General features: G+C 37.3%; 1 protein-coding gene across 1 annotated transcript in view; it reads right to left on the bottom strand.

Moving 5' to 3' along the window:
* Positions 1-2,378: 2,378 nt before the first annotated feature.
* The window catches only part of FYB1 (FYN binding protein 1), a 34,960-nt gene continuing 13,677 nt past the window's right edge, over positions 2,379-23,661 (bottom strand). The window contains exons 4-18 of the mRNA XM_062513969.1: positions 23,177-23,223; positions 21,588-21,705; positions 19,144-19,300; positions 16,269-16,413; positions 13,990-14,018; positions 12,749-12,818; positions 11,392-11,532; positions 10,689-10,720; positions 10,365-10,403; positions 9,677-9,743; positions 8,266-8,368; positions 7,816-7,978; positions 4,758-4,791; positions 3,570-3,601; positions 2,379-3,415 (exon numbers count right to left, since the gene is read on the bottom strand). Of these exons, the coding sequence (XP_062369953.1) occupies positions 3,375-3,415; positions 3,570-3,601; positions 4,758-4,791; positions 7,816-7,978; positions 8,266-8,368; positions 9,677-9,743; positions 10,365-10,403; positions 10,689-10,720; positions 11,392-11,532; positions 12,749-12,818; positions 13,990-14,018; positions 16,269-16,413; positions 19,144-19,300; positions 21,588-21,705; positions 23,177-23,223 (1,218 nt within the window). The 3' untranslated portion in view covers positions 2,379-3,374. The remainder of the gene's footprint in view (positions 3,416-3,569; positions 3,602-4,757; positions 4,792-7,815; positions 7,979-8,265; positions 8,369-9,676; positions 9,744-10,364; positions 10,404-10,688; positions 10,721-11,391; positions 11,533-12,748; positions 12,819-13,989; positions 14,019-16,268; positions 16,414-19,143; positions 19,301-21,587; positions 21,706-23,176; positions 23,224-23,661) is intronic.

Raw genomic sequence — 23,661 nt, 5'->3', positions numbered from 1 at the left:
GTTCACAGATTATAAAAAACTGGGAGGAGCTGTTGGCTCCCTCTAAGGCAGAGAGGAGTCTGTACCTGGGAAGGGGCAACCCTGGATGTACGGACAAACTGGGCAATGAGGTGTTGGAAAGCAGCACTACAGAAAAGGGTTCTGGCCAATAACAAGTGGAACAAGAGCCAGCAGTGCCCTGGCAGCCAGGAGGGCCAGCCCTGTGCTGGGGACATCAGGGACAGCATCACCAGCTGGGCAAGGGAGGGGATTGTCCTGCTCTGCTCTGCACTGGGGCAGCCTCACCTCCAGTGCTGGGGGCAGTTTTGGCTGTCCCAGTATAAGAAAGGCATGAAACCATTACAGAATGTCCAAAGGAGGGCCATGAGTGGCAGGGTCAAGTGTCTGGAGGGGAAGCTGTGTGAGAAGTTGCTGAGGTCACTTGGTCTGTTCTACCTGGACAAGAGGAGACTGAGGGGACACCTCATTGCAGTTACAGCTTCCTCATGAGGGGAAGCAAAGGAACAGACACTGATCTCTTCTCTGTAGTGACCACTAACAGAACCTGAGGGAATGGCCTGAAGATGAGCCAGGGGAAATTTAAACGTTAGGAAAAGGTTCTTCACATGGAGGTTGGTTGAGCACTGGAACAAGCTCCCCAGGGAAGTGATCACAGCACCATTTCTGGTTCTGCCAGAATTCAAGAAGCATTTGGTGATTCTGTGATTCTGTAGTCTATTTACAGTATAAATTTTGCATGCTAGTACTTTTTAAACAGAACTCTTGTCTCTCTTATCTTTGTATTTAACCATAAGTGGGGCCAAAGAAGAGGAACATAAAATAGTAAGAGTCCTAATCTAGGAAAGCACAAAATAAATTAATTTAACTTCAGTGGTTTGGTTTTATATCCAGGATTAATGGATATGTGCCATGAATTGTTCTCTGTTTGTGCCTTCCTTTCATACATTAAAATGGAGATAAAATGTTTTCCTCTCTCACAAGATGAATCCATTTCTATTCAAGGGAATGTGAGATATCATTGTGATGAATGCCATGATAAAGTAATAATTCTAGGTGCAGCATAAGCTTGGGAAAATTTGCAGTAAATGAAGGAGTGGCCAGAAAGTGAATGAGCAGGGCTGAACAACTGCCCTGTCTACTAGTTCTCATCCAGTACATGCACTAAATGAGGCAGAGATCCTGTGGAAAAAAATACTGAGCCATCATGTAATTATAGACTGCGCATAGAGTTCACGGTGAATTCACACAAGGAATCAGAACAGAGGCTGTGCAAATATAAGCACATCTATTCACTCTTGCATTTGAGTTCTTTTCACTACATGCAAAACCTTTTCCAGCCAAGATGGTCTGGGGCTGCTATACAGAAACCATAAAGATAATTCTTTTATGGGTCCATTGGTTTTCTCAGAATTTGCCTTAATATGTATATAAAGTATACTCACACACAACAGATGCACACATTCGTATGTGCTTAAAATAGTGTCTGCTGTAATGTAGTGGTAAGGGGTATTCTAATTCACAAAGAAAATCTACATTCCACCCCTGAATTTCCGTGATCTTACTAAAGTACTGATCTTTACAATTGAGAAGGGATTATGCAAAGGGATCACACATAGAAGAAATTTTGTTACAACTATGGGAGGGGTAGCCAGGGGATCTGCAATTACGTGGATCGAGAATATAAACCTCTTACGCAGGAATGTGCAAGAGATCAGCTGCATTCCTTCAGTCCAGAACCTGTGGTAACAGCAGAGAAATGTTATAAAGCTACTGAAATAGAGAAGTCTTTTTTGCCCTTCCAATATTGGTTTTGCTTAGCCTGTTTACTGGGACAGCACAGAGGTACAACACAGATGGAAACCAGTTCTGTTTACCCTAACTAGGATGTTCATGCTGAAACCTAATTTTTATGTCAATATTTTGATGTTTTCACTGCTGACTGTTTTAGCAGGCACAGCCAAATGCTGCAGGATTATAGACCATATTCAGAGGTGGAAAATATCAAGTGAACAGCTTTCCTTTTCTTTCTTTATGTCTTTTAAAAGATACTAGAATAAATTACAGGTGAGAAACCCTTAGAATATAGACTGCTAAGCATAGATTTTCCTGTCTGGAAGATTTTCTGCTTACATTTCACTTTATGGGTAGCAATTACTAACAAATGCCACGTTGCATTTGTGCAGGCTTTGTAACAATAAAAAAAGTTGATTTTCACTTTGTTAGCTGCACAGTGATAATTTCAGAAGTTACTGTTCAACTACTGTTGTTCTATTTTGACAGAAGACAGTGTACCCACATTTCATGCTAGAATAAATGTTTATTCAGAAGAAATACTTTTATGCATTAAGAAAAGAAAGCATTCAGAATTGAGTAATGTCTTAAAAATTCATTTTAACACCCTGCAGCAATCACATTATATTTGATTTGAAACAACCAATACTTAGAGTTTTAGCCGTATGACCAGTTTAGTGAGTATTACTGGTACAGAATGGCCTACACACTAAGACCATGGAAAAAATTTGTAGTTGTTTAGTTGCTTGCATGCCCACTCAGTTCTTTGGCATATCACTAATTTAATGCAGAAAGTCTCTTGAATGCCACTGAAAAAATAAATAATCCACTAGCAGTGACAGTCAGTCAGACATACTCATTGCACTTAATATGGATGGTCATGTTTTATATTTGGGTGCTTCTGCCAATGATTATACATAAAATTAGTATTTGATGCCTGGGTGCTGGTTGAATAGCAAATAGATAAAAGAAATAGCAAAGAGAAAGTAAAGTTTGCATATATCTTTTCAGCATACTAATAGTGATTCTACATACAGTAAAAGATAGCTTATAGGTTACTATCTCTTAATTTTATGTTTGATATCCCCACTGCATTATGCCTCCTTTGAGATTTACTGTATTTGAAGCAGCAATAAAAGACACTTCTATAAGACTGAAACTCAGCTCCACTGAAGGTGAGACTAAAAGTCACTGACTTAACAGAGCCAAAATTTCTTTTGTTTATAAACCAAACTTTCTGTGTTGTGCAATGTACCTGACTTCCCTTCAGGATTATAGGAGACTCTATAATCAAAAGGAGCTGCTTACACTGACCCAGCCACAGTAGTTGTTACAGAAATGTGGAAAGGAAACGACAAGTTACAACCCTTAACTTTAGCTCATATTCCCTGAATTTTAAATGCTTAGACAAATGGGAATGCAAATTTGTATAAAGCATTGGAGGACAAAAGGCTGAAATCCTAAAAAACGTTAATTGTACACTTAAAAGAACAACCAATTAACTTGCAGTCAGCATTCATGACTCTTCTTGCTTTCACAAGTGGGATTCCAAAGTGGGTTTGATCTTCAGTGACGTTGTTATTTCAAAATAATTCAGCATCATTTTCATTATCATAGATACAATCTGAAATGGAAATAAAATGCAAAACTATTAATATTGGGTAGTACTCCAACATAGAGATAAAGTTATTTATTGAATTGTATTCAATTATACATTGAATTTATATTCAGTTAGTAGTTGAATATAAATGAAGTATTGTTCCAAATGTTCAACATACCGTCACCAATATCGTCATAAATCTCTCCATCACTGTAAGTTAAAAAAGACAAATAATATATTTAAACTTGAGACATCAGAAATGTATTTAAAAATACAGTAGCAGTATGGTGCAGGCAATCTATCAAATAATTAACTTGCTGATTAGGAAAATGCAACCTTTGTGGCAACAGAACAATGTTGAGCAAGATGGTTAGGTCAAAGTATTTTCAGGGAAGGGTCAACTTGGATACATTTCTTTCTAACATAAAAGGATTGCTTTATTAAAAGTCAGTTTTATTTATTACAATTTTAGATATTATCATGGAGTTATTTCCATAAATAAATTAAATACTTATTTTTTTAAAGAAAGTATTCACCAGAAAAATGGCATTAAAAATTCCTTCATTAAAACTTAATTAAAAATTCAAGTATGCCCTTGAAATTCTTTTTGTTTCTGTACTCAGATATTACATAATTGTTTTGGAGGTGCTACATTTTAGGTAATGAATTGAGATAATGTCTACAAAAGATACATGCTCCATGAATAGGAATTTTCATACGTGACTTAGATACATGGACCGGCCCATGGAAGATAGTAAGACTGTTTATATATATAATTCAAACTTGTGTGTAAGTGTTAAATGTTTCTAAATTGTAAATGAGATAATTCTAAAAGTGATATTGGATTTGATATTTAAGGGTCTAATACAAAAAGCCTCTTGAAGGAAATGGAGAGTCTGTGTCTGACAAGAGTTTTGGATTAGGACCAAAATGCTGAGCTCCACGCAATTTCTTGGAGCAACACTGAGCCAAATCTCTATCCCACTGAGACTGAAGTATAAACAAACCTAAAGAAAATTCGGTCCATTTTAGGTGACTATTTGAAAAATGCATCAATACACCTAATTACATTAACTTGTTGTTCAGTAATAGAGACTAGTACCAATAATACTTAATTTATGTGATTTTTCTTGGTTTAACCAGAGTTTATGGTTAAGCAACAAAGAATGAAACTCTGGCAAATATCCTACAAGGATGTCTGTGATGAATTTTTGACAAATCCTAACTCCTTAAAAATAACTCAATTTGCAAGTTTAGAATGACAGACTAAAATAATTGTATTTCAATTTTTTTGTTTGTTTCCAGATTATTTAGAACAAAATTAAGTGTTACAAATAATTTTTCAAAACAATCACTTTATACTTACTTCTGAACCAAATTGCTTCTCAGTACATAGCCATCTGTAAAGTGAAATATGTATGCATTTAAGTTAAATTTAAATACTTGTTAATACCTCTGCTGTTAGCACTAAGGAAATGCAGTTTTTCTCTTGTATATATTTCAGAGACATTTATTCATAATATATGAAAAACAATGTACAATGGACTCCCAGTTGATGAGGATTTTGCTATGCACAATGTTTTGCTTATTCTTATTTGCCTACTTAAATATTAATAGAGGTCATGCAAGATTAGGTTTATACCTTGTATTTCAGTCTCCTGATTGCATGAGAGGGGTGTGAAACAACAGTTATTAAAAAACTATGGTTCAATTCAGAAACTATAGCACAAAAAGTACAGTATAATAACAACATAATATTTGCAGCAATATTAATTAACAGAAATATTTAGAGTTTCATACAGGGAAAAATTATATTTCAGGATGTGCACAACTATTAAATATCATTATCTGCAACTGTTTAAAATTTTAACTGTAACAATAATAAGACCAATAATGGATGTAATAATGGAAATACCTTAGAAAGGCTACTGATTGTAATTCTGTTACTCTGGTGGATTACTCATAAAATCAGTTTCTTTAAAAAAAAAACTTCCTGTCTTTGGTGAAAGATATCTACTGAAATACTTGTCAATTGATATAATGAATAAAAAAAAAATAAAAATAAAGAGAGCCATAACAATAATTACATGTTTGTAGGTAAACACTAGTAAACTGGTACAAAATTAGAAGATTTCTAAGGAATACACATGCTCTTGTGTCTTTTCCCAGTTTTTATTTTCTGGAATAAAGACATGGAAATTGATTTTTTGAATTTTATTTTTTAAAATACATTGTCTTTTCAAAATTCTTTTTAGGGCAGTCCAATAGTTTCCATGACTCTTGAAGTCTCCAGGAAATAATTTAAAATCGTTTGGCTATTCTAAGCTTCTCTGTTTGCTCATATAATTTTCTCAATTCAAATACATGAAAGCCAAGTATCTTTGCTCATAGTCATGGCATACAAGCGCAGTGTTCTTCGAGGTCATGTGCATGTGATAGTGCTTTTATTATTGCAAAACATTATCTAGGTTTTCTGATGATTTCTAACCCTTAAATACATGGGAGATACAACCCCTGCTGGTCTCACACTCTTTCAGATTTACTAATCGAAAAAGTTTCTAAAAGTCCAAAGTTTCAGTTTCTAAATAGTTTATTAGTTTTTAGGGTGCTTCCAATAAGGAAGAAGCCAGCAGGTCAGCACAATCCATGTTGATTACTTAGCAACCACTGAAAGCTGTAACACATCGTGCCAGCTGCTCACTGACAATGTAAAGGAAGATCAAAGAGGTCAAAATTTAAACTTCGGGCCACTGAAGACCATTTACGTCCTACTGATTAAGCAAAATCTACAAACCTGAATTGAAAGCTTTTGTGTATTTCAAAATGTGTGTATTCAGACCAAGAAGGAATTTGACATGGTAGATGAAAATCAGTTCCTTGTTTCACTTTTGATGTTTCAAATTTCCATTTAAAATAAGCCATAGCAGAATATCCAAAGATCCTAAGATTCCTGAGATCATCAGCCCTTGCTTAAAAAGGTGAGAACACATTGAAATATAATTTGTGGTTTTGTTGAACTGTTGGTAGAGGCTTGAAACTATGGAAGTGTTTCATAACTTAATGATTAAATTAAAAAATTCATGTGCAAGTAAATAACAAATCTGCCTTTAGTTGTGGCTTTCCAGTCTACCTGGTCTTCAGAAGGTAAAAATATAGCTTTAAGATCTGACGAACTAGAACAACTGAAGAAAATAAACAAAACTGTCAGGCACTTAACTAAAGTAGGATTCAAACTTCACTAACTAAAGTGTAAATTGACTGGGATCTATTCAGAGGTTTTCTGGGAGGATATTTTTGTTTTGCTCCTTTATGCATAGCAAAGCAGTAGCTCCTGTCATTATCTGAAAGGCTTTGAAGACTATGAGAGGAAAACAGCCAATGTGAACTACTTTCTACTTTGTTATTAGCTTGATTCAAAAAAATGCAGCTTTGAAAGCTGGTTTTTTTTGGGAAGAGGCTCTTCTAGTGCAATTCATATTTTGAAAAACGTATGTGTTGTTATGCAAGAAATTCTTCCTCACCCTGCAGGCCTGCCAGGAAGAAGGCTGTACTCCATAATGTAACAGTGAAGTACAGAAGGGAAAAAATACAAGGAAGGTGGCTGAATCCTCTTCAGAGGTTTATAGCATTGGACTGTCTTCTATAAAGGTCAGAGGTGAAAACGAAAGGTGAGCAGGAGGATGCTGCTACTTTGAAAGTAGGCTGCTCCAGAACAAAGTGAATTTTAACTAGGAGATTTGGAAAGTGTTGTAACAGAAGTTCATTAAGAAACTGAAACCATCAGGAAATGGTTTCGGACTTCTCCAAAAATGCAAAACTTTTTGCCAGTGCAAACCCTGGCCAAGGATTTCAAAGAAGTGTTGAAAGGCCTCATACAGCTCCCAGAACAAGCAGACATGCCAGCTAGGACATATGCCTTGGATTAGCTGGGAGCTGGGGATAAGACTCCTAAGCAATGCTCCCCCCAGCCTGTTGAAAAGAATAAACTGCATCTCTTGCAATCCGAAATAAGAATATTGTTATTGATTTTCTCTCGGCTGCCATCAATGGGCTAGTGCTATCCAGAGGTGCAGCATGGATTTTACTTTTACTAGACTCAGTGGGCTAGCATAGCTACACTCCTTTTGGCAAAGGGGGAGAGACAGAAGCAACAAAAACATCTGCTAATCCTAGCTGCAAAGAAAAACTTTATCAAAAAACAGTCCCTTTTTCTAATATTTAGTGTATCTTGTCCATTGGAAGTGTTTTGGATTTTTTTAAGACAAGCCAGTGTTAAAACACAATAATAAGAAAACAACAATCTGCCTCTTGTCAACCACCTGGCAAGGTAAACCTTGGTAAACCAGGGAAGAGAGGTCTTACACAACTTACTCAACCATTCTCTGACAATTTGATATGTACTACAGTTTTTTAACAAAACTTACATTTTCCTTCTTTGTTCCTGCAGAGGACCTTGATATCATCTGTACTTTCAATAATGTCAAGAGATTCCCCTGGTTTAATTTGTAAATCTTTATATCCCCATCTTTTCTGAGACAAATCCTGGACTGTGGTTGTAGAGTAGAGGATTTTTATTTCACCATCAAACTGAAAAGGAGAAAAAAAATCCAAAAAACCTGGTTAAAACCCATTAATGTTTTTCCATTAATATTCCCATTTATTACTAAATTTTTTGGAAATTAACAAATATTTGTATATGCTACTATTTTATGTGCCCATACTTGCAATTTGGACTTTGAGATGCTCATCACTATTTTTACATGTAGCAATACTTTCCTGTCCAAAAGCAAGTTATGGGGAGCAAATTAGAAGACACCATACAGGTACTTTGTTTTTATATTTTATGTGAAGAAAACACTTTGAACAAAACTTACCTTAAACTTTTTTCTGAACTCTTTCTCCTCTTTTTCCATCTTGAGCTTTTGTGCATCTTTTTCATCTGACTTAGGTTTTCCAAAGCTTCCTGATTTTGACGAACTAAATCAAGAGGTTACAGATAAAACAAAATTAGCAACACATCAGAGACATTGGCACGCGTTCTGATATTTTTGGTGAAAATGCATTTGCCTTACATGTCTTTATCACATTTTAGTTGCTCTGAAAAACTAATACTGGGAATACAATACAGATTTGATCCAAAATAAATTTAAAAAGTTGGGGTTGTCTTTCCTACTTATCTTCCTATGTGTATATCTATCATGTAAGTGAATATCAAAAATAAATTTTAAGTTTCTATATGCCAAGACACTTTAGAATCTCTTAGTAAGGAGCAGTTCTTGTGAAGGTTGTGCATCTCTGGGCAATAAGCTGAATGACATGTCACACTGTTGGGGCAGCTGGAATATCTTAGCCTTGTGTGCGCTAGTCCTATGTGCCTGTAGACTTTGCTGCACCAGGGAATCTATGTTCCATGATATATTTCAAGTTCTGTTGTTTTTAGCACATCCCTGATAGCACTGACTTTTGCCAAAGAGCATGGAATGGTTTCAGCACTTAACGACCCTTTCTGATGATGCACCTGGGAATGTAAAGTCAGACTCTACTTTTTCATCATTGCTGATCTCAGCAGGATGACAGTTTCATTGATGATGAATGTGTGTGTGTGTGTGTGTGTGTGTGTGACCTACCCTAGATTTAGCTTAGAGGGACCACATATTTTCTTCTGGATACACAGCCCAAAGAGATCTCTCTCTTTTTATGTCTCCAGACTATATTATTTTAGTGCAGTCTCACTCCACCTGAGTGGAGTAAGTGACAACAGGATGTGACATGTCATAGTCATCCTCACAGATGCAACTGTGCCCATAAGATTGTGCTCCGGAGATGACCATAATTTTCTGGTTGAAAATAAAAGTTTTTCAAGCTGAACTTACACCCCCAAATATGTTTCATACTTTAAACACAGGCACTGCCTCCTTTTCTCTTAAAGTACTGCAGCAGCTGAGACAAAGTATATATCCTAACAGTCCCCAAATTTTGATAGAAAAATAACTACAATCTATAATTAATCTCCTTTAGGCTATGCATCATTTTCTTCCTCTTTTCCATCAGGGACTGAATATGCTGGAATGCAAAACATGCTTACTTACTCTATAGTCTAATTATTATTTCAATCTCGAGAAAAGAGCATTTAACTGCCATTATCACCAGCAGGTTTATGAGAACTAAAAAACCTGACAACACCAAATAAGGCAGATATTAGTAGCAATCTGCCTCTAGTATATACTTTTAAAATGTCTCTCAGTGTATTAGATTTCTGATCAGGGAAGTAATATTTTCACTTGCCCGGGATCAGATGGTGGAGGAGGGAAGTCTGAAGAATCTATGTCATCATAAACATTGTCTCCAAAATCTGAAACAACAGTATTCAAAAGAATGAAACATTATTATGTGAAAAATTGAGAAGTGAATACATTGTGTTACAATGTACAGCATTTTAGCTAAATTGATAAGAAATTATGGCAAATATTGTAGCCATTTACTGTCTTTGATAACTCTGGGCTCTGTTTTGCACAACCTGTGCAACACCACCCAGCCTTTTCAGATTAAGATTTTTTATCAATAATAACAGATATTCACTGAAATTCTAACCTTCTGAAGCTGAAGCAAGTTCTAGCACATGAAACAGACTTTAATTTTAATTAAATTCCCACTCTATTGCTTTTTTGAGTGTATTTTTTGAGCTTGATTTTAGTGGACATTCAATAACTTCTGTAGCATCCTGGTCAATGCTTAGAAGTGGATATGAATCATGGGTATGTCAGTTTTTAGGACATCTTGCAATGCCAAAGCAGTGAAGAGAATTCTTAGCCCAAGAACAGAAAAATCAGCAGGATAGAAGGTCTAGAACTCAGTTCCAGAATCAGACTCAAAAATTATAAGAACTTGCTTTTTATTCCTCAACTGAGCTGATGCTTATATGTTCCTTTACAGACACACTGCAAGTGATAAAAATAGAAATAAAATCCTTTACTTTTGAGATTTTTCACTAAGTGCTTCTTTCCAGATGTACCTGTTAAAATTTAAACCAAATAAAATGGACTAATGTAAATCTCAGGTAGGAAAATCACACTAAATACATTAAATTGTTTACCAGGGATCTTGCAATGTATATGTATCTCCTTGTCCGCAGCTGGATCAGTCACAATATTTGAAATGTGTTTACTGGAACTGGGTAAGCAATAGGAAGTCCTGTTTCCTTCCTTGGATGTATTTTTGTGACAAGCATGATACAGAGCAATGTACAGAAAAAGAATCAGGAATCAATATGGAGACTGAACAAAAGGCTATTAATTACCTTTTCCAGACTGCTTTGTTGAAGAAGATGTGCTGGGGGAGAAAAAAAGCTCATTAAGTATTTATATCACATTAATAGCCTTTTTTGTACCCTAAATAATTTTAAAAACTTGCAACACATGGGCTCCAAGTAATCTTCAGACATTTTGAAATGCCACTGACACCAGCAACACTTAGGGAACAAATATATTTTTATCACTGAATTAAAGCAAACTGATTTAGAATTAAATGACTGAAGAATGTGGCAAAAACACCACCTGCTGATTTGTTCTCTAGGTAAGATGGATAGAAGACAATCTTTGCATTTTTCTGTTTGGCATATTATTTCTAAAATTTTGATTAACAGGTCTAGATTTACCAGTTTATCTCAGCTGTATTGTACTGGTGACAAAAGTCAATTTTAACTGAGTATGTGGCAAAATTACATGACCAGTGGCACAAAGATGGTAGATTATTCTGGTGCTTTTCACCAACAAAATAATTCAGCATATGTTGATTACCAGACTTTTGCAACAAATACAGCTTGTTAAGAGAATAATTATGCAGATGGAAAGAAAGCTCAGTGTTTTTGCAGAAAAGTATCTTCCTGAGCTGCAATTTGATGGATGATTCATTAGGCTGCTGTGAAGATATGTTAGTAGCATGTGATCAATGCTTTATTAGCATTAGTTAATGTGCACTTTGATTTCCTGGCAGACTCTTACAACAAATTTTCATTTTCTTCTGCCTCATTGACTTTGGCTGTTTTTTCTCGTATACTTTTCTTTTTGCCATCTTTGACCTTTAGCCTCTTCAAGATTTCCCAGGGCCAGATACCACTCTTATCTTCATCCTGCGATACAGACCTTTGGAGTATGCATGTGATTATCATAATGTAAAATGTAATGTTCTTCTTAAAAGGCCCAGTTAAATTCTCCATTGATGCACATAACTGTCATTAATTCCCAAAATAAAAGTTGCTTAACCAAATGCTAACATGCTAAACTAGAAATATGCATTTGTAGTGTTGGGGGTTGGTTCTCTCCCTTTTCCCTCTGTGGAATTTTCCCCATTGTAATGCTAAGATACCTGTTGACTAGGCCCTGGTGACAAGGGGGAGGGGAGGGAAGGGAAGAGGGAGATCCCGCGAGATTCAAACATCCAGAAGAGGAAGCGGAAGGCTGGGCCTCGGCCCATTTCCCCCGCGGAGTTCGGACAAGAAGGACGATCGCTGCCTCCTGCCTCTCTGTCCCATCCCAGCGTCGGGAAAGCACTATCGGACCCTGCCCTGCTGCCTTCTCGCTGTAACCTGCCACCATCCAGCACTCTGCTGAGCACCAGGACCCACACCGTGAGCGGGGAGCTCTCTCTCCATCTCTCTCTCCCCCTGGGACAGCTCTGCCACCACCCCCAGCCCTCCTGCAGCTCTGCGGGACCCGCCCGCCCCCAGCACCGGGAACGGCAGCTCAGGGAAAAGGTGCCTGCAGCCAAAAAACACTGGGACTGAGTTACTGTTCTGTTTGTGGGTAATCTCATAGCTGTTGTTGTTCTTGTTTGTCGTGTTAGATATACTAGTAAAGAACTGTTATTCCTACCCCCATATCTTTGCCTGAGAGCTCTCTTACTTCCAAAATTATAATAATCGGAAGAATCACTTTTTTTTTCAGTCCAAAGGGAAGCTTCTGCTTTCCTTAGCAAACACCTGTCTTTCAAACCAGGACAGTAGCTATTGAGATGTATTTGCAGATACTAATCTAGTGGCTTACTGTTTTCATATTGTTACTGAGCAACCTAACATTTTACTTTGTTATTTTCATTTCAGACCTGTTTGTCTAATTGGAGATTGGGAGATTTTTGTGATTGCAAACTGCTTTTGCTGACATATTAAAATTACAGAACAAAACTTCAAAAGACTGAAGAACCCTTTTCTCTAGCTTCACATGTAGCTTCTCTAGCTTCATATTCGATGTATAACCACTTGCTGATCATCATAATACCTGCTCATTGTTATGCTTGATTCAAAACCATTAAAAACTGAAAACATTCAAAGAAGCAAATTATTTAAAATATATGAAAACATACCTAGCTGTAGCATCTTCATCATCAATTCCATCATAAATGTCTTGATCAGAAGGAGGAGGTGGGAACATGTCTTTAACAGATCAAATAGTGAATTAATGCAATTAATTAATTAATTAATATAATTAAACAAATTAAAACAATTTCATGTTGCTGAATAAGGTATTCATTATAGGTTATTTTATTGTATCAGATGCATGTGAACTTTATGCAACACCCTTGCAAATCAAATCTTGAAGCCCAGACCCTTCATTAAAACATAAATTTAGACTTATCCCAGTTTAGAATGCCATCCGCAGCATTTAAATGTAGCATTCCCAATCACAAGAGCATGGATGCTGAAAATGGTTGCTTCTATACCGTAGTCAATGAAATTCTAAATGGTTGATTTTGGCCCAGACCTTATGATGACTTTTACTTTTTCATGTGTGACTCAAGTGATAATTGAACATGTTAGACTAACGGTCTCAGCAGCTGACATATTGTTTTCATCCAAAGAAGTCAGAGACAAGAGCAATATAAACTCCCCATTTTGGTTTCAGTTTTGGCCTTTGTGCCCCACCTCCTTCAGAGCAGGGTTAGCTTGGTTTGCTAACCCTGTTCTAGACACTGGTCAGAGTAAGCACTGAAATCTGTACTCAGCTGGCAGAAGCTCCATTCAGTACTGTCAGGAGATATTTCTGCCATGACCAATATTTAAACTTGAAGCTGAGAAGATGAGCTGTGCTCTTGTGATTAGCAGAGAATGCTACATAAATATATATGCTTAAGAAAAGAGAAATGGGGTTTGAATGTGTCAGCTTCCCAGCATGAAGCTGCTGCAATTGAAGTTCCTCCTAATTCTGTCAGCAAAATGAAACTTTAATTTATTTACAGTAGTGCTGGTTATTTCAGAACTGTGTTTCTCCTGTACAAAACCTCTTGTTCATGTTGATATTTCTCCACTTATATCTGTGCTATTTTGTGGGATGATTTGACTTCACACACAAGTAAAAAGTTAGTTTGATCATCTGGCATGTTCATGATTCACAGTATCTGAAGACAAAGATTATGTATCACCCAAGTTCCCATAGGTGGTGGGTAAATTTAGTTGGCCACCAACCCTTCCTTATTTGTTGCCTGTTAGCTAACATTTAACTTGCTTATGAATAATTACTATATTATGTGGAAGCTGAAGAAGTCAGAATGTCAGGGTAAGAACTACATAGAAACAACTTCCTCTTAAACACATAAGTAGAACTTACTTCCACATCCACCTTGGTCACCACTTTGACTGAAAAAGCAAACAAAAGACATTTTAGAGAAAAGCAGTCATCCTTCAGAAAAAGAAAACACCATGATCACCCATCACTTGTGCAATTATTAATTCTGAATCTTTGGGGCTTGGCAAAAATATTTAGAATGTATTTTATATTCCTGTTGATATCTTTCAATTAAAGTAAGAAATATGCTTTTGAATCATAGGATAATTTGTGTGTAGGTGACCTCAGGAGATTATGTAGTCAGACCTGATGGGAATAAAAAATATTATCTGATTGAGCATTAGAAAGCAGATCCAGACCCTTTAGATTCAATCCCTATGAGGTGATCTTCTTGAAATGAAATGATAAACAAGTTAATTTATTGTTCAACTAGCTTCCACTGGGTATAAGTGTGTGTTTCTAACAACATGGAAGGATTCAATATTGCACCAACATTCTGACAGTAGTTAAAAAAAGCCTGAGAGGTTAATAGTAGTTCAGATTATTTCCAGGTCAAAGCCTCACCTAAAATTATACATCAAAACAAGACATTTGTTAAACTCTTGTGCCAAGAAATACTGAAATACAACACCCCTAGTCATCTATTAGTTTTGGAATATTAGCAATACTACTGATAATGAGATAATACTATTTGGTCAAGAGTTTTTTTACTGAATGGCATTCTTCCAGTGGTTTCAAAACATGTTGATATCTGTCAGACCTTCCAACATTTCACGCTCATGAACTGAACAGAGTGATATTAACCACTAGAGAAGAAAAAAAAGTCAAAATACAGCTTAAAGGATTTAATGAATCTAAGTGATTGATCCACTGAAGTTCCTTGGAATACACTGTTATTTTAGTATGCAACAGTGCAATTGTTTGCTTTTGAATGTAATACATTTTCTAAATTCTTTGCATTGAGGTGACTAATTGTAATGCTTGCTGTACTGAAAAGTATTGGCTAAAGATACCCCGGCAATGAAGTAACTAATGCTGAAATTACCTGAAACCTAGAACAACTAACATGACTCTCATGGCTAGGTCATGATGCTATGGGACCAATGTGCAGGGAGGAAAACTGATACTGAGCAACCTGGAAAAATATCAGACACAAAGCTATATTGGTTGCATGAAAAGTGCCAGCCTGAAGGCAGACTTTTGGATGTGCTGCCACTGGAGTGCATGGGGATATTCTAGCAGCCAGCCAGCTGCACTCCTTTTATTCCAGGCAGGCCTCTGAGCTAAGGAGTTTCATGACAAGCAGTAAAATCAGGTGTAATGGCTGAGTGCTTCAAGATGGTTGTCCTACATATTGAAATCCTTTACACCCAAATGCAGATCTCTTATCTGAATCCCAGGCTCTGTTTCTGAACACCAGGACATTTAGTGGAGAATAGTTTGTTGAATCACAGGCAAGAAACAAAACTTTCCTGTGAGGTCTGGTAACAAAAGTACCACTGTCATGCTAGGTAATGTAATAGTCTTGACTCTTGTGACAAGACCACTAGGGTATTTCTGTGCCAGCAAGTCTCATCTGCTGCTGGACATGTCACTTCTCTAGCTGCAGATCTATTTGATATGGAAAAGATGACACACTGAAGTAGAGAATCTGCAATGTAGCACTGCGCTGCAAATGCATGGAGACTGTGCTGTAAAGGAGAAGCTTCTGATGAAGTCAGAAAAGTATAGCTCATACCCATTTCATGGAATTTGAGAGGCCTTATTTTCAGCATTAAACTCATAAGCTGCACTCTTTTCTGAAGGGTTACACTAGACATGATTCCAGAAGACCCTTTTCATCAAAATGAAAGAGTCAGTAAGATTTAAAGACTCGTGCTAAGGCTCATGAGAGCAATGAGGGTGATCGGGAGTTCCCTGGTGCAATGAGTTTTTCCACTGCTTTTTGAGTCCTTTATTCTTGCATCTTAGATAAGGACGCATGTGACTCCAAAAGCCAGAGCAACTATCGAGTGAGAAGTAAGAAAATTGCACTTCCTGCAGATGATTTGTAATCCTGCATGGCTTGCACTTTTTTCTCCTTTGGATTACAATGAAGTACATCCTCTTCCAATAATATGGGTTCCTCCTTAGTATGAGTGCTTACAGATGATGGACTCCAGAATTCATTTAAATTCAGTCTGAATAGCTGCATATAATAGTTACACATTTCTTTTGTAAATGGCTGTTTTGTGACAGTGATGGGTTTGTTATAAAACTTCCCTTGTCCTGGCTGACCCAGGTGAATCACTTTTTTTTTTTCATGTATTCATTATACATACCTGCTAGCAGTGTCCTGCTCTCCAACATCATCATACATTTCTTGGTCACTCTCTGTATTTTTCACAGCAGCTCTGGTAGATGGCTTTTGCTTTCTTTTTAAAGAATCATAATCAATCTCTACCATGGTTGTTTTAATGTATCCATCTAAATAAAGGAAACCATGCAGTTTAAGGGTCATGATGCAGGGATGATTTTAACAAGATGTTCAAAACCAGTGAATGAATTGCTTTGTACAATTTTTGAGAAATTTCAAAGGAATGTCTCATTCCAATGTCTCATCTGTCGACATAAAAGGCAAATATCAGATCTATCTCTGATTCCCCTGGTAGGCATCCCTCAGCTGATGTTAAGTTCATCTTTATTTGCTTCTCAGCTACAGCAGAAGAATTTTCTGTGCAGCAATCTTGGGGTAGACTACTTTTCTCAGTTGGCTTTGGGACCACTTGTGGTAGGACATCTAACCCCCTCCTCCTCTTCACCACAGAGAGTTGGTGCATAAAGAGATAACCTGGGTTGAAAGGCTCAGCAAATGGGCATCTCTGGTGCCAAAAGGGCTCAGGCCTCAGCTAAGAATCAACATCTGAGTCTGGAGAACTGATGTGGGAAGAGATAAAAGAAATATTATTGACTGAGAGAAAGTGTTTTACAAGCCATAAAAGACAAATGAATTATCACAGAGGCAGAAACCTTCTACACACACACCCCCTGAAATGGGGGGAGATCTCTCCGCAGAGTCTGGACCTAGGTTCTGCGGTTACTTCCCTGGGGATTGAGGGAAAGGGTCTCAATGTGCACCCCACCAACAATTGGATGGTAAGATACACTGAATCTTAAGTTATTTATTCGCCATCTGTAACATTAACAGGTACCTTTAACCACGTGCTATATACTACTATGTTTTTTGTCCTTATTCCTGTATAGTATTAGTTAAAGTCGTATGTCTGTTAGTTTTATGACTATTGAATAAATAATTAATTCTATAGTAGACCAAATCAGCCATTATTAAAGAACTTGGGGTGCTGGCTACCTCAGTAAAGTTACTGCCTGCTGCCAGAGACTTAGGCAAAAGGCAGTCTAGACTCCCATATCCATAACAACACTAACTGCACTGCAACACCACTGCAGTCTTGTGGTATATTTTAGGCCAGTCCATGACATAAAGCTCCTGACAGGTCATTAGGAGGATCATGTGCACTGATTTTTCTTCAGGCTGGCAGACATACTGCAGTTGCATTGACTAAAGTATTTGGCCTGAGATGAGGAACTCTGTCTCTCCCGAGGGTAATTTTAGACAGGTATGCTTCCTGTACAGAAAAGTGCACAAATGGATTTCTCCAAGGTGAAAAATGCTAATGCACTTCTTTGAAAATGGAATATTCACCACTCTCCTTCTTCTGAGTGAATGCAGTTTTTAGTGTGTTTCCTCTCAAACGTAAGACATTGATCTTTCCTCTTAAATGATAAGAACTGATTTTCCTCTTTGGTTTGGTCTTCTTCACAGACCTGGCCTGTGAATATGGAAGGCTGAAATCCCGGTATAACAAATTGGTCTGTATTATTGAAACTTTTCAATGAGAAGCCTTGTACAGGTTCAAGTTTTGCTGACGGAAGAATTAATTAATGAAAAATAAATTAATTAATGTACTGCATGTGCCCTAGAAAATACACTTCTCTCAGCCCTCAGCAGTTTGGTTTTCTGGGTACAAAATAATCCATGTAATTGACTTATTTTCACAATATCAAGGTATTGTGGAAAAGCTGTTACTGGAACTTGCCTCTTGAAATCATCTTGGTCAATCCCTCTAAACAAACATGATCCCCCATTACAGCAACTTGGCCAGGACTGTGTCCTGTCAGGCTTTGAAGATCTCCACAGATGCAGACTCCAACACCTCTTTGAGCAACCTTTTCCCTTGCTTGGTCACCCTCAAAGTAAAAAAAGTGTTTTCTGCTGTTTGAATAGAACCCATGTGTTTCCGTATATGCCTGTGGCCTCTTATGCTGTCACTGGGTAACTGGAAAGAGCCTGGCTCCATTTTCTTTACATCCTCCCACCAGGTATTTATGAACAATTATACCCCTTAGTCTTCCTTTCATCAGGCTACCAGTCCCAGCTTTCCCAGATTCTCTTTGTATAAGACATACTCAGTTCCTTACTATTTGTATAGATCTATCACTACTAAACTGCTCAGCTGGTATCATCTACAATTTTGTAGAACTCTGTTCTGCATGTGTGAATAGTCTTAATAATTTTATTGTCATTTTAGCCCCCTAAAGATCAAGCAAAGGTTTTAAATAATTTTGATCAATTTTAGAGATAACCTTTTATAACCCAGGAGCCAGATCATCAGCCCCTTTATACTCAAAGATCCGCTGATGGTATTTATACAATAATAGAAACATCTTGGATTTCAGAGAAAATAAAATCTAGAAGTCAGTTAGAAACTTTCCATAGGAATAAGAAAAACACTTAAAACAGGCCCTTATATTCTCTAATTCTATTTTAACGTTGCCTGTGTTACATTTAATGCAAAGACATGAAAAAATGTGATACTTGTTACTTGCAGAGAGCTGACTTCTGATGCTATTTGAAGGCTGCTGACAGGGAATTAACCCTCAGCATGTCAGTGAAGATCCCAGCACACTGTGCCTAACTTATTCCAGTGTCTTTAGGTGCCACATTATGTTGTGCAGTAACTCCCTGCTGTGAATTATGCCTTGTATGCCGGCTGAGAATGGAAGGGTAACTTGGGGTAATTATTTACTTTGGTGGCCAGTGACTCAGTCATAGTAGGGCTAGTGCTTGGTGTAATGCTCATGTTTGCTGTCATGCAGTGAAAACATTCAGGAGCACAGTGAAGAAACAGAACTCACAGCATCCTTTTATCCTGCCCAGCCACTTTCCTTCTGGGTTGTCTGTGAGGCGAATGATTTCAATCTTATCCCCCTGTCTGACAGTCAGTTCATTCCTCCCTCCCTTGTGGTCAACACGAGCTCGTGCCTGATGAAGAACTTCAATGGGTCCTGTTAACTGAAGAAGAAACAGAAGATATCATAGATGTGTAAAACTGGAGTTCTTTCCCAGTAATTCAGAAAAAAAAAGTAAAAATAATTATAATGACGGTTACTTGTTTCATTGACATTTAAAATAATGTGGACAAATAAACAGGAAGACTTCCTCCTGCCCCAGTTACACAGTTTAAATTAAAAATCAGAGATTGAAAGATGGGAGTGGCATGGCAATAGAGCAATCGAAGAACTGGCTGGCAAAATCACAGAAATACTAAGATTAATATTAAGATTGAAAGACCAAGAATAAAAGATTAATACTAAGAGTAAAATACTAAGATTAATACTAAGTTTATAGACTAGTCTATGACACCTTTTATGAATTCACAGAATAGATGTATTTAATTCTAATGGGTTTCTCCATGTATTTCTTGCAGTACTACTCATAGAATCCTTAAGGTTTGAAAAGACTTCTAAGGTCACTAAGCTCTACCTTTAACCTAACACTTCCAAGTTCAACTAAGCCATGTCCCTAAGCACCACATCTACACCTTTTCAATACCTTCATGGACAGTGATTCTACCAATTCACTGGACATCTCTTCCAACCCTTTACAACCCTTTCCATGAAGAAATTTTTCCTGATATCTAAATTCAATGTAATTTTTAAGAACTAGAGGCCATTTCCTCTTTTCCTAATCCCTTGTTACATGGGAGAAGAGGCTGATCCCCACCTGACTGCAACTCCCTGTCAGGCAGTTTTGGGGAATGATAAGGTCCCCCCTAAACCACCTGTTCTGCAGCCTAAACACCCCTAGCTCCCTCAGCTGCTCTCTACAGGACTGGTGTTCCAGACCCTTCCCCAGCTCATTTGCCTTCCTCTGGACTCACTCCAGCCCCTTGATATCTTTCTTGTACTGAGGGGCCCAAAACTGGACATTTGAGGTGTGGCCTCACCAGTGCCAAGTACAGGGGGAACAATCAGACAATCCCTGATCTGGCTGGCCACACTCTACCTGACACAAATCATATGAGTAAATATTCATTCATGTTAATGAGTCTGCCTCATAATGCTTTGTGTTTGCAATTTTACTCTATAAATGATCTTGCAAGTACTCACAAGAGATGATCATGCTGTTCACTAATGTTCAGGATTCACTTTGTAAGGTCTTCACATTATGTCATGAAGAAGCCATTTTGGGATTTAGTACTTGTGACTTTAGAATATGTATTTCAGAGGCATATTGCTCTTGCCAATTATAGACTAATTCAGGAATATCTATCCTGTATAAGTGTCCAATTAATGGGAAAGAAAATGTGCACTAAAATATATTTGTGACTTTAGAATAATAAAATACCTTAATGGCTGTAGGAGCAAAGTCTATAAGCTAAAAGCTTTCTGTGCACTTATGACTAGACTTCTTGTGAGAGGTCTAAAAAATAGACTTGGTGCCTAATAAACACAAGCTAACTCTTTATTAACTAACTATGTGTACCTTTAATATTTGCTTCTTAACTCATGTCAGGCTCTCCACAGCAGACCAAGGCCATGATGTGAATCACTATGACTTTATCTCTAAAGAGCACAATAGGAGGGAAAACAAAGCTGCCCCTGTGCACAGTGACACTGAAAGTAGCAGAATGGAGAATTGTGAATGGGCATTAGTGAAGAAAAACTGACTGGCAGACTTGTAAACTGTGTGAGCCTGCTGACCACCAGCTATGGAAAAAATTATTTAAAACAGAAGGAACTGTCTCATCATTTAGCCCCAGAGAATTACTGTAGCTCTCCTACACAATTCTTATTTTCCTCCTCCTCATTTAGGCTGAAATTTACTCTAAGTCCCTTTCTACCAAGGCAAGGGCAATGTGTTGCTATGGAATTTGAAATCTTTAAAGGGCTAAACACTTCTGCATCTGACTACAGTGAAGCAAACAACACTATGTGTATGGGATTCAATTCCCACTTTTATTAAGGGCTTTTGATGCTATTCTAATGAAGTAAATTATTAGAAATAGAAAAGTGAAAGCAGATGATTTTAAGGCTTTTACATAGAAAAAAGGTAAGAAAGTAATTTAATGAAAACCGTAATTACATAGTCTTTGTCATCTATCAGTGCAGAGGTTGTGTTAAAACATAGGCTAAACAAAAAAGGTAGCTTAAATCCTTATTCAGAAGTTATGCAGGTGTCTGAATTACCTACAATAACAAATAGTTTTGTAGCCTGGTGAAAAGTGTATTTTGAACTTGACAATGCTAAATAATGCATCTTGCATACCTTTGTCCATATTACCAAATCAAAAGCTTACTTTGAACTTTTTCCTCAATTCACACTCCTTCTTTTCTTTTTCCTTTTGTTCTTTCTTCTCTTGGTCCATTCTTCTCTTATCTTCTTTGCCCTGCTTCTTCTCTTTTCCCCTTGATGATCTGAAAGTGCATTGCCAGGACAGAATGTGTGAAGCAAATCTTCCTAAGAGCTACCTTACCCAAAGCTGACAAAAAAACTGTAGGTGATGAAAAAAGACTTCTCCGAGTGAAATCCAAGCTACAGATTCTAAATCGTAGCTGCAACAGATAGAGTAAGTAGCTCTTTACTACATATCTAAATTAAAGTGTCTGTCGTCATGAGGACAACATACCAGAAAAGGTTATTTGGCTTCACATGTGTGCGTCCAAATGTCTCTGAGTTATTTTTGGGCATGCTTGTGAACTGGCAGCAGCCTAGGTGTTCTACTGGATGCAGCTGTTAGATATCTACCCAGGTCACCAGTGGCTGATGCAGGCTGACCTGAAGCCTGAGCTGCCACTGGACTGTGCTTTTAAACCTGACTGCAACCTATTCCAGCAGTTTATACAAATGAGTCAGACTTCTGCACTCATTTCTTCACACCAGGGTGTACTGCCTGCTGTGCCTTGTGAACTGGAAGGCACTGGTGTCTGGGAGCTTGGGGTGGAATTAGGCCTGCATCTCCAGCTCTCTCATTTGGCTGGAAGATCTATGTTTTAGAAACCCTATGGAACTGATTGACTGAGACTACCCTATTTATTTATTTTTTTAAATACTTTTGCTAAACAGATAGGTCCAAATTGTTAAAAAAAAGTCTGAAATGAGGATCACTTGGGCTATAAATCAAATGGAATTAAACAGTAAATTTTTGCTGAAAATTGTTATGCATCTGAAATATTCTACATCAATTACTTACTCAGAGAGAATTAGAGTTTTTCTTTGGCTACTGTAATACAGTAAATCCCATAGATTTGGACATTACTGAGGCAGGAGGGTCATCAAAGGAAAGGTCTAAATGGAAGAAGACTCAGTAGAGTTTGTATTCTATCTCTGTAGCTATACGAGTTGACTCGGGCAATGAAAATTGTAAATCCAGCCTCTAACAGGAGTTCTAAGAATACCCCCCTCCCAAGAAAAACCCCCAATAAACAAACAAACAAACAAACAAACAAGCCCCCCCTCCCAAAAAACAAAACAAAACAAAAAGAAACAAACAAAAACACAAAAAAACCCAACCAAGCAAACAAACAACAAAAAACACAGGAAAAGATCTATCTGGGACCATAATAACTTGGGGCTGAGCTTATTTTTCCTTCTAGGCTGTAATTCAACCAGTGGTTCAGACATACTTCTTAGATCAGAAATCAGAGTTCTGCTACCTCAATCCCAGTAATTACATTATTTATTTGCAAGAGTTTAGCCATGCCAGGTCATGGCAGGTCTAACTGGGAAGAACCTGTGAACAGCCAGACTTTCTCCCGGGGAAATGAATGAAGATGGTAATCCCTGGCAGGGACTGCAGAGGAATAACACTTTTGTGCCAGATTAAATACACCTATTGGAAAAGATAGTAATAAAGATACAATAGGTTTTAGAGTTTAGAATTATTACCTGATGTCATTAATATCTTCATATGTCTCTCCATCACTTTCTCGGCCCTATAAAAAATAATCCATTTTCAATGGTCTAAGTACAATTGGAAAGACATGAAGAAACTTGGCCTGCTATACAAGCTTCATTCAAATTATATAAAAAACATTTATAGCAAAATGCAAGTACTTTTATTCTTCCCAAAACAAGCTATTCCAATATTCAAACACACTATTCTATTATTTCTGTTATTGTTTTTACAATATCACACCTATGAAGCCTTGGATTGTTAGAATCACACAAGCACATTGCTTAATTCAAAGTGGATGTTTTAATTTCAAAGTGTGTCCTGTAAAGTCTTTATCAATTCTGATAATTGCACTGCCATATGAAGGTGTCAGGGTTAGCCCTATTTAAACTGGAATGCTAAGGATCTAAATGGGACTCAGATTAGGGTTCAAGAGATTATCTCAGTCTTTATGTAGCCAGGTGCTTAAACATACTGA

Source organism: Cinclus cinclus, chromosome Z (genome assembly GCF_963662255.1).
Source record: "Cinclus cinclus chromosome Z, bCinCin1.1, whole genome shotgun sequence".
Taxonomy (NCBI): domain Eukaryota; kingdom Metazoa; phylum Chordata; class Aves; order Passeriformes; family Cinclidae; genus Cinclus; species Cinclus cinclus.
This window is presented reverse-complemented; position numbering and strand designations above follow the sequence as displayed.